The sequence below is a fragment of the Andrographis paniculata genome, unplaced genomic scaffold (assembly GCF_009805555.1).
Source record: "Andrographis paniculata isolate CXL003 unplaced genomic scaffold, ASM980555v1 Contig17END, whole genome shotgun sequence".
Taxonomy (NCBI): domain Eukaryota; kingdom Viridiplantae; phylum Streptophyta; class Magnoliopsida; order Lamiales; family Acanthaceae; genus Andrographis; species Andrographis paniculata.
In genome coordinates, this window is record NW_026137457.1 from 164,224 (window position 1) to 181,443 (window position 17,220).

General features: G+C 27.4%; 2 protein-coding genes across 2 annotated transcripts; both read left to right on the top strand.

Annotated features, from left to right (window-relative positions):
* The first annotated feature begins 10,027 nt into the window (after positions 1-10,027).
* LOC127264614 (uncharacterized) lies at positions 10,028-12,242 on the top strand. Its single transcript, XM_051294151.1, has 5 exons — positions 10,028-10,318; positions 10,746-10,860; positions 10,958-11,560; positions 11,867-11,972; positions 12,055-12,242. Exons 1-5 carry the CDS (start codon positions 10,236-10,238, stop codon positions 12,078-12,080), a joined length of 933 nt encoding a protein of 310 aa, XP_051150108.1. The 5' UTR covers positions 10,028-10,235; the 3' UTR covers positions 12,081-12,242.
* Positions 12,243-12,588: 346 nt separating this feature from the next.
* Positions 12,589-14,905, top strand: LOC127264598 (uncharacterized). Its single transcript, XM_051294149.1, has one exon. It carries the CDS (start codon positions 12,845-12,847, stop codon positions 14,753-14,755), a length of 1,911 nt encoding a protein of 636 aa, XP_051150106.1. The 5' UTR covers positions 12,589-12,844; the 3' UTR covers positions 14,756-14,905.
* Positions 14,906-17,220: the final 2,315 nt, after the last annotated feature.

A 17,220-nucleotide genomic window follows, 5' to 3' on the forward strand; every position in this document is an offset into this window, starting at 1 on the left:
AAAATATCTGGGATGGGGGGAATATATTATAACGCTATCATACTCCCTCCGTCCCATAACAAAGTATCTTTTTTTTTTATTTAAGTCTGTCCCATAACAAAGTATTTATTTTCTTTTTTAATAATTGTATTACACAAATGATATTACAAATACTCTTACAACTTACAATATATTATACAAATGATATTATATTTATATCACATATACTAATAAAATTATTTTAGTCATTTTTATTTTATTTTTATTATATTTTAATATAATATTAATATTTTTAAAACTAAGTAAGAAAGCAAATAGATACTTGGTTTTAAGATGGAACGAATATTGATTTGATAAACACAGGAACTGCAACCTTTATATATATATATATATAAACCATTATTTATTTATTATTATTATTGTTTTTAAGCCATTATTATGTTGATGATGAAGCATGGAAAAAGTTGACACCTAATTTGGTGGCTTTGATTTCAATACAACAATACTGACATGGAAAGGCAGATCTGGCTTTTCCATTTTAGCACCTTATAATTATTATATAGAAAATAAATAAATAGAATTGTTTTTTTCTAATTATTTTAATTATTATTATTATAAGTTCTGGTCTTACGTGGTGACAGCAAAGATATAGTATGAAATTACATTGTCTGTATCTGCTGCTGCTTCTCGTCCGCCTTTTTATTCATCACATCTCATTGTGGCTTTCGTTTTTTATTTTTTTAATATATATATATATATATATATTTATTTATTATATATAATAATTGTTGATGAGTTAGTGCTCTTGTTTGTTCCAATGGTTTTTTAAATTTTTTTATTTAAAAAAAAGATTAGAAATTAAGGGTTTGGTTAGGCTTATCCAAATGATATAAGTTAGGGTTTTGTGTTGTTTTATTTTATATTGCCATTTATTCTTGAGGTCATCTCATCAGGTTTTGTTTCGGTGCAGTTTTGAAATATAATATATCACATATATAGTGTATTTATTTTATTAAAAAAATTTAATAATTTAATATAAATATTATTTTTTATATTACGAACACTTTGTATTCTAGGTGTAGATGTAGGTGTGTTTAGATTTTAGATTTACACTTTAAATTTTAAATAATTATTCAATATAATATTTTATAAAGAAAAACAGCATATTTCTACATAAAAAATATATATATTTATATAAAATTATGTAATTAAGAAACTTTAGAAAATGTAAAAAATAAAAGAAAAGGACGAATATAGATAACCCCATAATGGCTCATACTATTATTAATATATACTCCATTTCTCCCTTATTAATCTATTTACTTTTACATTTTGGTCCGTCTTATAACAAAGTATTCGTTTTCCTTTTTAATAATTGTATTATCTACCTAACATTACAAATATCTTTTCAATTTACAATATATTAATCCCCCCGTCCTACATACCATGTACACGTTGCCATTTCTGTCGGTCCCACGTACCATGTCACTTTCCTTTTTTGGAAAATGATTACACATTTTAATATCATTTTAAACTTTTTAATTTTTTTCAAATTTTTTTTAATTAAACTAATTAGTTATCTTAGTCTTAATTTATAATTATTTATATTATAGGATACTTATTTTCACTAATATCTTCTTAATTATCTACTAATTACATCTCTTCTAAAATACCTTGTCTACAGCGTAGCAGACACGGTATGTGGGACGGAGGGAGTACATAAATATCATTATATTTATATCATACAATACTAATAGAGTTAATTTAGTCTTTTTATCTTTATTTCTATTTTATCTTAATTTAATATAATAATATTTCTAAACCTCTAATTATAATACTCATTATATAATTCCGAAATATAATAAAATTTTCACTTGAATAAATCTTGATCGTAAATTGAGTTCCAAATTTTTTATTTTTTAATTTTTTATCAGTTTTGTTATATTTTTTTATATATATATATAAAATAAAAAAAAAAAAAAAAAGTCAAAAATATTGAACTCCTTAGTTCATATAAAAGCTGCTTTATACTTTTATTAAAGTTTAGTATGTAAAAAGTGAGATTCCTAGTGATTTTTATAGGGTTTAATATAATAGTATATAATTTGCATAAGAATAATTGTGGCTCTAATAATTATTGCCAAGGTCAATACAATGGAATTTATTTAATTTAATTCATATAGAGTAACGTAGGGTTGCAATTTAGAATGGTGTTGAAAAGGATAAAGTATTAATATTATTTTAATTAATGTAGTACCCACTAACTATAAAACGTTTTATGCTACCTAATTAATTTTGTGTTTAGTGACCTAAATTTATATTATTATATATATGAAGGGTTTGTTTCATTTTGATTTGAACGATAACTTTTTAATTTAAATAATATTTTAATTTGATATTTTTTCTGTCATGTATGAAAGTGATCTTTTGAAAATTTGTAATAAATTAAAAAATAATATTTCTTCCCTCCGTCCCATAAATATAATCTTAATTGGGTTGGACATAGGATTTAAAGAATATTTATATTATATTGGTAGTTGGTAAAAAGTATGGATAAAAGACACTTTTTTGCCGAGTGTATTAGTGTAAAAAATAATGATAATTGTGTAATAAAAAAATATATATATATGGCTAGTTTTATGGTAATATGGTTATTTATAGAAATAAGACTATTATTTTGGTACAGACAAAAATGGTAAACAAGACTATTGTATTGAGACGGAGGGAGTAATACTTTATTAGTTAGTGGAAATGTGTAATAGTACTTGACATTTTTGTTATTTGATTTTATTTATAAAGTAATTGTATGCGTAATAGTATGCTTGTAATTTAAGTAAAAGTTAAGAATATTTTGGTATTAGTATATTATTATTTTTTCTAAAATATAAATGAGATACTTTGAAATAAGACGAACAAAAAAAGTAAAAAATGCACTTTGAATTGAGACGGAAGGAGTATTTTATAAATTAAGTATATTTTTCTTATTAAAAGCTGTGTACGATGAAAAGTTAAGCGTAGTTTAATATTGATGTATGATTATTTTTACTAAAATATGAAAACAAATGAAAATGATAAAATGAATACTTTTTAAATTGTGACGAAGGAATTGTAATTTTAAAATAAGTTTTACACATCATCCACTGCATAATCATAACCTAATCTTGTTTGTTTTTGCCTTTTCAATTCTCACTTTACTATTTGTTAATTTTTCTAATTTTTTTTTTTATTATTATTATTATTACTAAAATTTAATTTTAAATTCAAAATATTATACAAATATCTATTTATCTTAAATCAAATAATTATTTCAAATTCAAAATTATATTATCCAAAACATCATATTTAACTTAAAAACTCATAAACAACACTCACCATAACGTATTTATCCATTAGTATATTTTTTAAGTTTTCTATTTGTTACTATTTAATTTATTAGTATTGGTTTTTTACAAATCCTAAAATCCGACATAAAAAACACATAAACAAACACGCCGTTACGGTTGTATTTACGAAGACTTTTACTATTTATTTTTATTTTTAAAATATCAAATTAAATTATTATTTTTTATAATATATTAAAATTAATTTTATATTTAAAATATCATATTAATATATATTTTTATCAAATCAAATAATTATTTTAATTTTAATTTTTTATTATTAAAAAATACAAGCCAAAAGTAAAATTCACAATTCACAACCAAAGACACCCATGTGATTAACCATTATGATTTAATATTTAAGCTATTATTTAAAAAATTTTATATCAAGTATTCTTTCAAATATATAAAACACTCAATTTATCTCGTTCTAACATTTATATATTTTTATTTTTATCTGTCAAATTCAATGTCGGCTAGATTTATGTATAATTCAACTATAATGAATTTTTTTTTCTGAATATAATTTTATTACTCATATTTCAACTGATAATCAATTTATCGTTATTTTCTCTGCTTACCCACTATATTATTATTAACTCTTTCATAAAATTCATATAGTATTTCTATTTTATTTTTTACTTATCTTATTTTATATTAAAATATTATTATTTATTAATTTTCATGTCCGGAGATTGTGGCATAACTAATTCGGATATAAATAAGTAGTATTTTATTGGTTAATAGAAGTGTATAAGATAATTTTGATGTTATTTTTCTTTGTACCTTATTTATAAATTAATTATATATGTAATGACATATTTAGAATTTATGTTTAAAATTTAAAAGTATTTTAGTAATACTAATTTGATTACTTTTGTTATAAGAAAAAAAAATGAATTAAAAATACAAAAATGATAAAAATATTACTTTTAGGTATGACTAAGTTCTTTATTATTCATAAAATTTTTACAACCAAACTACTATTCAAACTAAATTTTTAAAAAATTATAAAATCATCAAGTAATCACAATATAAGATTTGTTTGATTGTAGTTTAAAATTGATTTGAAATTGGATATTAATTTGCATAATGTTTAAATAGTATTTTAATATGATATTTTATTTAAAAATAATATACTAAGTATTTTTATTAAAAATGTGCAAAATGAATACTATTTAGACAACAAACTCATGATTACTGGACTCCACCATGTTAAATTTGAGAGGATAAAATTGATTAAATGGGCTTAAATAGGCCCAACCCAACATCTATGATCAATCATTGCATTTCATCCGAATAATAAGAATAATAATAATAATAATATTGTTTTCGTAGTAAATAGGAAAAAAAATAATAATAGTATTTTATAAATTAATAAAAGTATTTAAAATATTTTTGAAATTTTCATCATTTAAAAGTATAAAAATAAATATTTAAATAAAAATTAAAAACACTTTAATATTTAAATATAACTATTTTTACTACAATTAAAAATAAATACTTTTTTATACAAAGGAGTAAATATTAGGACTATATTATCTTACACAGTATTAGAAGTTTTAATACTATTAATTATTAATTAATTAATTAATTTTTTTTAAAGAATATGTTAAACTATACTTCATCTATAATATATCAGGTTAAATTCATATTTTTTTCACTATTTTTATTATTATTTTTTAATTTTATAAATATAGATAAATTAATTTTTTATACAATTAGTAATAGGTTTTGGATTAAAATAAAATAAATATAAAAAGTAAATGATTTCACCAATAATATTTATGTAAATAAATGAAAAAAAAATAATGAATATAGAATTTAAAAATAATTATATATTTTTATTAAATATAATTTTTTTTTTTTAGAAAAAAAGAAGCTTATTTTTACAAATGGAATTCATAATTATGTATAAAAGTTAAGTGGAAAGTACAGTAGGGCCATGTAATGGAATTAGTGGAAAAGGGCTGTCCACCTTCCCAGCGCATCAATGGTTGGCGTTGGCAGCTGTCGGTGCGCCAACTCACGTGTAAATGTGTACACACGTCACTTTCCTCTAAATATTCCATGAATAAAATATAATTATTTTTTTTATAATAAATTTTATACATAATAAATAATAATAATTATTATTATTACTTTCTCCGCCCATTAAAATTAGTTTATTTGAGATTGCATGAAAATGAAGATAAATGAATATTTTATTGAAAAAGTGATAGATAGTTTGGAATATTTTTGAAAATTTAGTTAAAAGTAAAGTAAAAGAAGTGAGAGAATATAATAAAATTATAGGTATTTGCTGTAAATAAGTGTTAAATGAAGAGTAATAATTAAATATTGATTTGTTGACTTTGCCAAAATTAGTAACGAGATAAATTTAATGAACAAACTAAAAATAAAAATAAAAATAAATTTGGCTACTTTGTAGCATCGGTGAATTTGTGGCTATTAAAAATGACTACATGAATCAATTGACCATGCTGATTTTGTGTATATATGTTCATGATATTTGAAGATAAACTAATTATTGGATCATAATATTAAAGTAAAAAAAGATATTAAACATAATATTTCTCTAAAAAAAAATAAAGTGCAAAATAAACACACCTAAATAGATATATGATATACATATATATATATATTTGATTGATCTTTTTATTGAATCAATTTGTGTTTTAAATGGTCTAGTTATTAAAATAAATTTAGATATGAATTTTAAAATATTGAAAATCAAATATCATAATGTAATAAACATAATTACAAATATATATACTAAGTGTGTTTACTTAAGGGTGTGTTTGTTTGGGGGATTGGATTGGACTTACATTATTCATCCAATTTTTTCTCCCCAAAAATATCAAATCGAACATCTATTTTTTATTTTTTATATTATACTAAAAATCAATTTTACATTCAAAACATCACATCAATACTTATTTATATCACATCATACAACTATTTAAATTCAAATTTTTTACTATTCAAATCCCAACTCAAAATCCAAACCCCCAGACAAACCTACCTTAAAGTTCAAATTTGAATTTATTTATTTATATAAAAATAACAGTACTATATTTTGTAGAATGTCGTTAAAATGATATAATCAAAATTTGAAAATAAATTCTAAATAAACATAATTAAATAAATCCATTCATCTATTATTCAAAGTGAATTGTAGTAAGTAGGCTATTAGGTTCGGCTTGGATTTATCTGAAGTGTATTTGAATAGTAATAATTGCAGAATTTTACGTTATAAAAAATAATGAAATAAATATATATTCCAAAATAAATGTGCGCGAACTTGTGATCGTCTTGTTATGAGTTCAAATCCCTGACGCGGTCAGGTATTAAGGCTCATAATGGATCTGATTGGGTTGAGTTTTTATCATATTAAACTGAACAACTCGAAATCGACATATTTATCTAAATGGGTCAAAAAACCCGACACAAACCCGACTAACACAAAATTGACCAATTTAATAATTTTCAAATACTAAAGCTTCACAAATTAAATAATAATCAAATAATTAATTACTAAAAATATTATATTTAGGTTGAGCTCAATTTTATTTAAAAACTATTGTGTTTGGTACAGAGAAATGAGGTCAGAGAAATGAAAATGATATCATTTTTCTTGTTTGTTTGAGTCAGATAAATGAAACTTGATAAATAAATTATTTCTATTTTTTTGTTTTAATTTCTCTTCCATATGCAGAGAAATTGAGAGAAACGATGTTATAGTATATATTCTGTTGTACTATTTAATTTTTATAATTTTTTAAAAATTATATTTTTTCAATTCTACAAAAAAAAAAAAAACAATTTTAATTTATTGTTAAAGTATTTAATTTTTACGATCTTTTAAGAAATTATACTAAAATATAATCTTAAAAAATATCGTATATAATTTATAATTTTTTTAAAAAAAAACTCACCAAATTTTTTTTTATGAATTCTCATTCGTTAAAATTTTTTTTATCCGGTAATCATTTATTCTTGATTGATCATTCATATAGTTGCAATTTTTTTTTTATATTTTTCAACTGAATTATCTGTTTTACCCAAGAGAATGAATTATCATTCTTTGTTCAATTTCATTTCTTTCCAATTCCATTATATACTCTCATTTCTCTGCAATTTCATTTTTTATACCAAACGCCCTTAAATTAAAATTATTTTGCATATATAATAAATATATTAATTAATATAATATATTATAATCGAATTAGTATGTCGAGTTCGAATCGAGAACTTTAACTATAACTCGATCATTTTATTATTGTGTCGGATTTATGTGAATTTATATCTATAAATTGATTGAAATTTTTAATTCAAATTTAATTATTTCGTGACAAATTACCATATCATATCAATTTTTGTTAGTTAAATTAATTTTTGTTAGCTCTATTATAATAAGTAATATTATACTAGCTCCGTATATTTAGATTGTTTATATTTGTTTTTTTTATATTGATATTTTAATATTAATATTATTATATTAAAATACAGTAAAAATCAATACAAAAAGATAATAATACTTATGTCTTATAATACATATTCAATAATACTTATACAAAAAATAATATAAATATAATAATATTTTTAATATTAAATACAATGATACAAAATATAAATATAAATTCATTTAAGAGTGTGTTTGTTTGGGGGATTGGATTAGATTTACACTATTCATCCAATTTTTTTTCCAAAAACATCAAATCAAACACCTATTTTTTATTTTTTTTATATTATATTAAAAATCAATTTTACATTCAAAATATCACATCAACACTTATCTATATCACATCATACGACTATTCAAATTTAAAATTTTTAATGTTCAACTCCTAGTTCAAAATCCAAACCCTCACATAATTGACTAAATGAGTATAATATAAATTTTCTTAGACGCACGGCAGCCATCTCAGGAAGCCGCCAATAACTTCTCCTACAGACATATACTCCATCCGTTCCACGTAATTTGTTCTTATTTTATATTTTTGTGTTCCACATAATTTCTCCATTCCTTTTTTGAAAATATAATTATACACTTTAAACTTATTTTAAATTTTATAATTTTTTTAATTTTAATTAAACTATTTAGTTATCTCAATCTTAATTCACAATTAATTTTATTATACAATAATTATTTTATTAATACACTTCTTAATTACTTACTAATCACACTTTACTTAAATTCTCGTATCTATAGTAATAGGTCATAATAAATGAGACGGAGGGAGTAATAGCTAATCTGAGTCAGCACCTTCAATTATTATCGTTATTATTTTATTTTATTTTAAGAAAAAATGAAAGAGAGAGAATAAATTGAATAATCATGTGTAAAAACGAAATAGAAAAACTTAATTGAATTAGTCAATTAATAAAAAAATAATAAAATAAAATAGAAGGTCAAGCCAGTTGGACTAGTAAAAATTGCACGGCGTGACATTTTAGCAGGTGCGACATAGACCCTGAGTAGATGCTACAGTGATTGGCTGACAAATATAGGACTCGTGCACCTGCCTACACCTAATTTAAACCCAGTCAAACAATTACAACCTATTTTTATTCCATCCATGATCCATCGCAAATTCGTAACTATTTAATCATGCACGAGTTTTAAAAATAATAATAATAATAATTTTTTTAGATAAAAGAATTATTATTTTTTATTTACTTAAAAAAAAGGAATATTCCTTGATTTAATATTTTAAATATAAAATAAAATTTGTAATGAATAATAAAATTAAATTAAAAATTAAAATATTCTTAAATGTAGATTATACAAATTATAAATAAAATAATAAGTACAATACTTTTATAAAATAAAGAATTTGTTTGTCTAATATTTTTGTTTGAAATATTTTTTATATGAAATATGAAAAATTCTATCATAATATAAAAGTAATACTCCCTCCGTCATTCAAATTATACTCACTTTTTTTTTTGGATTGTCATAAAAAAAATATTCTCATTTTTTTAAGTAAAAAATCATTCAATTTTTGTACTTTTTTTACTTAAAAAAAAAATAACAATTATTATTCATTTTTATTAAAACTCGTGCATTGTCAAATAAGCACATATTTGAACGAAGGATGGAGTACTATTTAATCTGTCCAATATATACATTTTTATTTTAAGTTATCTAAGTTACTTATTTCATTAAATACTCTATTTTTTTTTCATAAATATATTTTATCATTACATTATTATTTTTACATAAAAAATAATAATAAAATTATTTTAAAATACTTTTAAGTATATTTATAATTATTATTAGGACGAAGGAAGAATTTTAAATTAAAATTATGATTTATTAAGAAATAATAAAATAGATATTATTTATATTATATAAATATGCATATTTATTATATTCTTTATTAATATTTATTAAAATTATATATAAATAATCTTAAATGAACAATTACGTAATATCATATTATTATTTTTTATATAAAAACTATTCTTATGAAATTTTTTTAAAAAAATAGCAAATGATATGAATTGCTGTACAAAATTATAGAATTCATTATAACTAACTTTAGTAAATAAAAAAATAAAAAAATCTTGATAATTGGAGTGTAATTAATTTGGTGCAGTGCACCGAGCACAGGCTAGTTGAAAATGACGTAATAAAAACAGAGAGACAGCAAATTCCGCGTCTTTTCGACCCTGCGTTGTTTTTATTTTTTTGTTTTGTCTGTCTTCAATTTCACTGTTCCTTTCTCTGCTTCTCCTTCTTCTTCTTCTGCGCGAGGAGGAGAAAGCAGGAACGAATTGCTATACGCGTTCATAGGAACAGAGGGAAGACGAGAGACAGGAGGAGGTTTAGAGAGAGATAACAATTCAATTAATAGAGCATACGCCAAGATGTTGGTTGCAAATAGTTTTGATTTATGGCAGAAGGACGTCTTTTTTTCTGCGGCCGAGGAGGTTCAACAATCTGCCGATATGTAAGTGCCTGCGTTCGACTTGGTTTTTTTTGGTGGTCGTATGGTTATTTTTCGTTCTTCAATTTTGGGGTTAATTCCATTGTTGTGTTGTGTTGATCTGAATTTGGTTAGGTTTTAGGGTTCGTGTTGTGCGTTTGACGCAGTTTGCCTTTGTTTTTACATGTTTATCCGCAAATTTTAATAGATTTTTTTTTCATTGTTGAAGTGTTTTAGCTGGTACGCATTTGTTGTCGTCCGATTAAACTTGGATTTTGTTTGTATTTTTCCCCGAATCAATTGGTTTTATGTTTGTGATTCTTTCTGATTAAGGCAAGGTGATTGTCAAGTAAGATGGAATTTGTGGTTTTAATGTGCAAATTTTGTAATTTTGTTCAAATTTATTGATTGAAAATGTCGGTGATTCTGTTGTTTATCGTGGCTTCGGCAGAATGGAATCAACTTACAGAAGATGGCTCAGCGCCAGAAGAGAAGGGGTAATGCCTCAACATTTAGATGAACTTGGTGGACAGCTTCAAATGGCCTTCGGCACTGCAAAATGGCAGGTCAATATTGCACTTGATCAGATTTTGTTTTTGTATATTGCTCTTTGGTTTTGCTGTTCTTGTTTATCTGATTGAGTTTCCCTTTGTTTTACCTTAGTTGGACGAATTTGAAAAGGCTGTTCAAATGAGCTATAGAGGCCGGGTAGATGATATAACAGTTAGTCGACATCGGCAATTTGTTTCTGCTATAGAAGAGCAAATTTCCGAGGTTGAAATAGCATTGAAGGAAGCATTTGAGACGGCTGGGAAGAGACCATTTCGCTGGGTGCATTTAGACGAACAAGAATGTGATGACTTAGCCCATTTTCTCTCTGGAACATCGGGTATAAGTTGCAAACCATCATTTAACCAGAACAAGAATACGGAGGAAGTTAGGTCGAAGATCCAAAAAGATCAGCAGAACTGTTTGGAAGAAGTTGTTGCAAGTAATGAAGACACCAAACCCCTCATGGAGCAAGAACAAAGAATATTGCCTGAAATTGGGGACGAAATTATCTGTGAGACAGACTGTTTAACCAGCAATAGTGGAGCTTGGAATTCGGCAGACACGTATCTGGAGATCGTTATTGATAAAGATGAAAGAAAGAAGAATTCTTTGATAGAGGCAACACCAAAGGAAAAGGGCTCCAAGCCTCCCTTCTGGAGAGCAAAAGGAGTGTCGAACTACCCTCAAATGAAATTTATCACTTCGATAAATCAGGTTTGTTTTCACAATTAGCTAACTACATTCGGAATAATGTTCATAATTGTATGTTGCATCTTGAAATGATTATGAACTGATCTTACTTATGTCTTTGAAGATTTTGTAGCCTTAAAACATTTAGGAAATTCGAATGCTAAGATAGTCCAAAGGCAGCTAACTATTAGGATCATAACGGGGAACATTTTGCATTCACATGTGAATTTAAAGACATCATTTTTATCGTGCCTGCATTTATGCAATCGTAGATACGTCTTTCTGATTTAAATACCTTGAATTTACCGAATGTTTACTCCCGGATTGCAGTTTCTGATAGGCCATAAAAACCAAAGACAGCAACATATGTCGCCGGCTGTACAAGTGAAGTCTATACGATTCATCCTTGCTCTGATGCTAACGATATTCTTTGTTGGTATGTTCTTTCCGAACTCACCATTGTCTTATACTTTGTGCTCATTTTTTGTTTAGATTCTTATTATCGACTGTTTATGCAGTGCCCTTTTTGGTATATTCGACTTGAGCCACTTCGAACACCATACGTCTTCCTCCAGAACCGAAGGCGTAAACCATTCGAGTGTTGTATACAATAGTCGTTATGGAAGTCCCAAATATATATGTAATTTGGACAGATGGTGTACAATCGAAATTTTGGTTGAATATGAGAGATCCATAAGTTCTCTAATTTTTAGTGCCCAAAGGATAGTTACCAAAACCATATTGCTTCCAAGTCAAATAAAAGAATGGATCATTAATTACATATTATATTATCAGTTATATTGACTTTAAAAAATGTTTGTTCTAGCAACCTTCAAAATCCCTTATTTCTAACGAAAATTCTACGAGAAACTTGAGAAATAAGATAGAAAGAGCCTAAGCTAAGAATGAATAATGAAATGAATAGTTACTGTGAGGTCCGTTAATAGAACTAACTCGCAAGTTAACGGCGAGGACTGTATTGGTTATATTCAGAACGGTAATGTACCAAAATAGATATATTACTTTAATTTCGGTGATGCATACTATTTACACGCATCTTAAAGGACTAAACTGAAATTTCAGAGCTCATATGCTCGCTTCCCATTTCTGCTCCCACCTGAAGTCCCTCGTCTGATCTCTGCAGCGAAGCCCACTTCTCCGATCATAGAGAAGTTAATCGATCTAGGTTTTAGTTGGTTGATCCTTCGTATACACAGGCGGAAATCGTACAAATCGAGTACCAAAATTGGTGAATTCGGCTTCCTGTAAACCTAAATCAGTTGCTGCAGATCTGAATCGGGAATCCGGATGTCGTGCTTGGCGCTGGCGCTGCAGCCCGCGAATGGGCCCGATATACTTCTGCAAACTCGTGAATGGTTCCCCCCTTTCCGGGCGTTGATGGCGCTCTCATCTTTCCGGCAGACTCGTCGTTCCTTCGCTAAGAGCCATATCCAATCGGCCGGCTCCGGTACTCCTGAATCCGATCCCTACGCCAATTCGTTGGGTGATGATCCTTTAGCAGCGTCTTCGGGGCAGGTAATTGTTGGAGTCGAGTCTCGTTACCGCGTTGTGTATCGTCTCGTTAATTCAATCTATGTTCTCGCCGTGACTACGATTGATGATTCGAATAACAATGTGTTTGAGTGCATTAATATTGTCAACCAAGCGGTTTCGGTGGTGGTTACTGCCTGCCGTGGTGTGGATGTCACACCGGAGAAATTGGGGAAGAAGTATGCAGAGATTTACATGGCGTTGGATATAATTTTGCGTGGAGTTAGTAGCATTAGGTTAGCTGCAATGCTTGCATCTATGCACGGCGAGAGCATTGCCAAAATGGTGCATTCTGCAGGCCAAACCGAGAGTCGAATTCGAGGGGCGGATAGCTGGTCAAGTGTGGAGCCTCATGTGGTTGATCATGAAGCAGGCACCGAGACATTTTCGAAGGCGCTATTTGAATTGCCTACCGAGACTCTGCAGGCAGGAGACGAGGTTGCGGCTGCGACGTTAGGACTTTTCCAGCAGGGCGAGGAGAAGGAGCCGAGTAAAGTGGAGGAAACTGAGGGAGAGAAGGATCCATTTGCGGCTAGTGATATGATTAACAAACCAGAAGAAATGCTGGTGGAAGGGTTCAAGAAGGATAAGGATTTGGGTGTTTCGGATGCAAGCAAGGCATTGGCGGGGCTTGAGGTGACGACGCTGCCCCCTGCTGCAGCTACCGAGTCTACACATATAGGTGTCGAAGGATTTGAAGGGAATTATGGTGGGATTGAGTTCAGTAACGATGGATCTACACTTCCGGAAGATTTTGAGGGTATTAATGATGCTTGGGGCGGTGGATTGGATGCATCCGAGTATGTAGGGACGAAGAAGGTTCAGAAGGATCGGGGTCTCGGTGGTTTGGAATTGTTGAACACAAGCGATCCTCCGGCTGCTGCGCCTAAAGAAGGTGGTGGTGAGAAGATTGAGGATGTGTTGGTGAAGAAGACAGAAATGAAGGGCCCTGAAATGTACGTCGTTGAAGAAATTAATGCCGAGTTTAGGGAATCATTGCTTGCACGAGTTGGTTTGATGGGGATTATCTACCTTAAAACAATGCCTCCAAAATCGACCCCGGATGATAAAGAGACCGAATTCAACTTTAAGGTGGAAGGCACCGAATCAATTAAGAGGTTCGTGGTGCAAAGTTCGAAAGTAAGCAGTCTCGAGAACTCTCTCTTTCATGTGAGAACAGCTCCGTCAAAGGATCCTATTCCGATCGCAAAGTACAGCATATTACCTCGCGCCACTCCGCTGCCTATAAGAGTTCGAATCGTCAAACGCCTTGTTGGGACTTTACTCTCGATCATGATCCAGTATGTGTCGAACTCGGATTTGCCTGCACCCTTGAATGATGTGACGATTGTCCTGAAGCTGCCCGTTGATCCAACCTTACTTAAAGTGTCGCCGAAAGCAGTGCTGAATAGAACTGAGAGGGAATTGAAATGGCACATTGATGAGATTCCGCTTAAGGGCAATCCCGGAAGGTTAAGAGCAAGAATGCCTGTGGATATTGCTGAAGATGATGATGGGTCGGATCTTGAGATCTTCGCTTATGTGAAATTCTCTGCTCGCGGCGCTAGATCCTTATCCGGAGTGTCGCTGAAGCCGGCATCGGAAGGTAAGACAGATTTCTATGAGGTTGATCACAGGTATTCTAGTGGTGAGTATATTTGCAACTAAGCATGAAGATTTCTAGCTTCTTTTTTTTTTTTTTTTTTTTTCTGGGAATCTTGGATTTGTGCTGTTTTTAGTTTTAGTTCTGATGAATTTTGTGGTTCTTGAAATCTCATATTATTTGTTGAATTGAAGCTGGTCTCTGAATTTCGATTTTGCCCTCCTGTTGTGTAAAATTGTTTTCTTTGAGTATCACGAACTGTTTCATTTCTTCTTTGATGATGGGCTATTGCAACGGGTGGATTGGTGTCGGATTTAATACTTTAAATGTGTTAAATTATTTAATCCTTACCAGACTATTATCATATGGTTTATTATCGTATCGGGTTCGTGTTGACTCGTTTATTATCGTATTGGGTTTACATTGACTCGTGTTATCCGTATACATAATGAAGTCGAAATTTTTTATTCGAATTAATTTATATTTTGTTATGCTGCCGTGTTGTGTCACTTTTTATTGGTTTGAGCATAATATGTGCAATGAATTATGTTAAATTATTTAAAATTGAATTTAATTTAAATTAATTTACGAGAATATTATTAAATTATAATTATTTTATCTATATAATAAATATATTAATCAATATTAATATATTATAATCGAATTGTGGTATGGGTTCGAGACGGGAGTTTCAATCCTAACTCAATCTGTTTATTATCGTGTCAGATTCGAATCAATCTGTATATATAATCGGTTAAAATATTTGACCTAAATCCAATTATTCTGTGTCGAGTTGTCATGTCGAATCAATTTTTTACGGCATTAAAGTTGCTAATATTTTTGTTTTTTTTTTTTTTTTTAAGTGACGTGAAAACCGAAGCCGCTGTTGTCACTTCAAATATTTATGTAAATGGATGCACACTATCATACTATGCTAATATCTCTCAATGTACATAATAAAAGTAAATGAATACATACAAAATATGATATAAAATAACAATTTAATTTGGGGAATTTTAATTTAGTTTGGGTAAAATAATTTTTATTATTTTAAAAATATTATAAGGACAAAAGACAAATCCAAATTTTCTAATGAAAAATGCTACAAAAGAGTGAAAATACAGATAAGCGCAGCATAATGGGCCCAATTAAATCAAATTGCCTTTTGGGCTGTTCCTTATTATATAATGGGCTTTAAGTGCTAATCTAATTTAAGTTAATTGGCCCATACTGTGTATGGGACTAGATGTTGGGCCTGCCACTTTTCAGAATTATTATTATTATTATTTTATTTGTATATGTAATATGTATCTCTGAAGTGTGAAATTATCTAATTGCTAGTACTTTGTATAGTTACTAAAGAAGAAATAAATGCCTAACTACTAAAAGTGACCATTTTTGTACTTTTAATATTTTTATTTTAATAATAAAGCCTTCGCTATCAATTTCATTGTCAGCATTCAATCCGTCATTAATTATAAATAAGGGCTGCTCTTTCGTTTATAGCACAACTACATATCATTCAACAATTTAATTTTATATTTACCTTTCTTTTTAAAAAATATAAATATTATACTCATTTCAATTTTTATTTTTTTTAGAAAAACATTTCCTTTAACACACAGCACATTTGGCATCAACAAAGCAAAATATAATTTAACAAATATAATATTTAATTTATTTTTACAAACCCACAAAACGACAATATATATATATATATATATATACCAAAAATAAAACATTAAAAACATGTTATGACAGCGTTGGCAATTGGGGTAGGGACCGGCCCGACTCCGGTCGGGTTTGGATTGCCTTGAATTACAAAGATATATTCTCGTATTTTATTTTATTTTTTTTAATTTTTTGATAAAGTAGATAAAAAATTAATACTTTTGTTTTTGTTTTATAAAAATATTATAAGATAATTATTTTCACTAATATATTTTTAATTATTTATTAATTACACTCTTCCTAAAATACACTGTCTACAGTGTAGCGTGGGACGGAGGGAGTATAATATTTTTATTTTTTTATAAAAAATAATATTTCATCCGTTTCAATACAAATAGTCTTATTTACCATTTTTGTCCGTCCCAAAACAATAGTCTTATTTTCATAAATAACCATATCACCGTAAAACTACTTATACTTTTTCATTTTTATTACACAATTGTCACTACTTTTTAAACTAATGCATTCACGAGGGCAAAAAAGTTTTTTATCCATACTTTTTATCCACTACCAATATAATATAAATATTTCTAAAATCTCGTGCCAACTTAATTAAGACTATATTTATGAGACGGATAAAATATTTAATCAATATTATCTTTTATATTACCAATATAATTCATAATATTTTATATAAAGAAAACATTAAATTAAATATTAAACAAACACACTAAGATTTGACTTTGAAGTTGAATTTTAATTTTAAATAATTTTATGAAATTATAATATATTTTGATGGTGAAATATTGTGATTTTAGTCTATCATTTAAATCAAACAAACAAAATTGATTTGTTACGT

Bases quoted from the DNA above. Each gene is read 5' to 3' on its own strand.
- LOC127264614 (XM_051294151.1), top strand. From the start codon at position 10,236: ATGTTGGTTGCAAATAGTTTTGATTTATGGCAGAAGGACGTCTTTTTT. The intron at 10,319-10,745 runs GTAAGTGCCTGC...TGGCTTCGGCAG, and splicing joins GTTCAACAATCTGCCGATAT to AATGGAATCAACTTACAGAA. The intron at 11,561-11,866 runs GTTTGTTTTCAC...CCCGGATTGCAG, and splicing joins TTATCACTTCGATAAATCAG to TTTCTGATAGGCCATAAAAA.
- LOC127264598 (XM_051294149.1), top strand. From the start codon at position 12,845: ATGTCGTGCTTGGCGCTGGCGCTGCAGCCCGCGAATGGGCCCGATATA.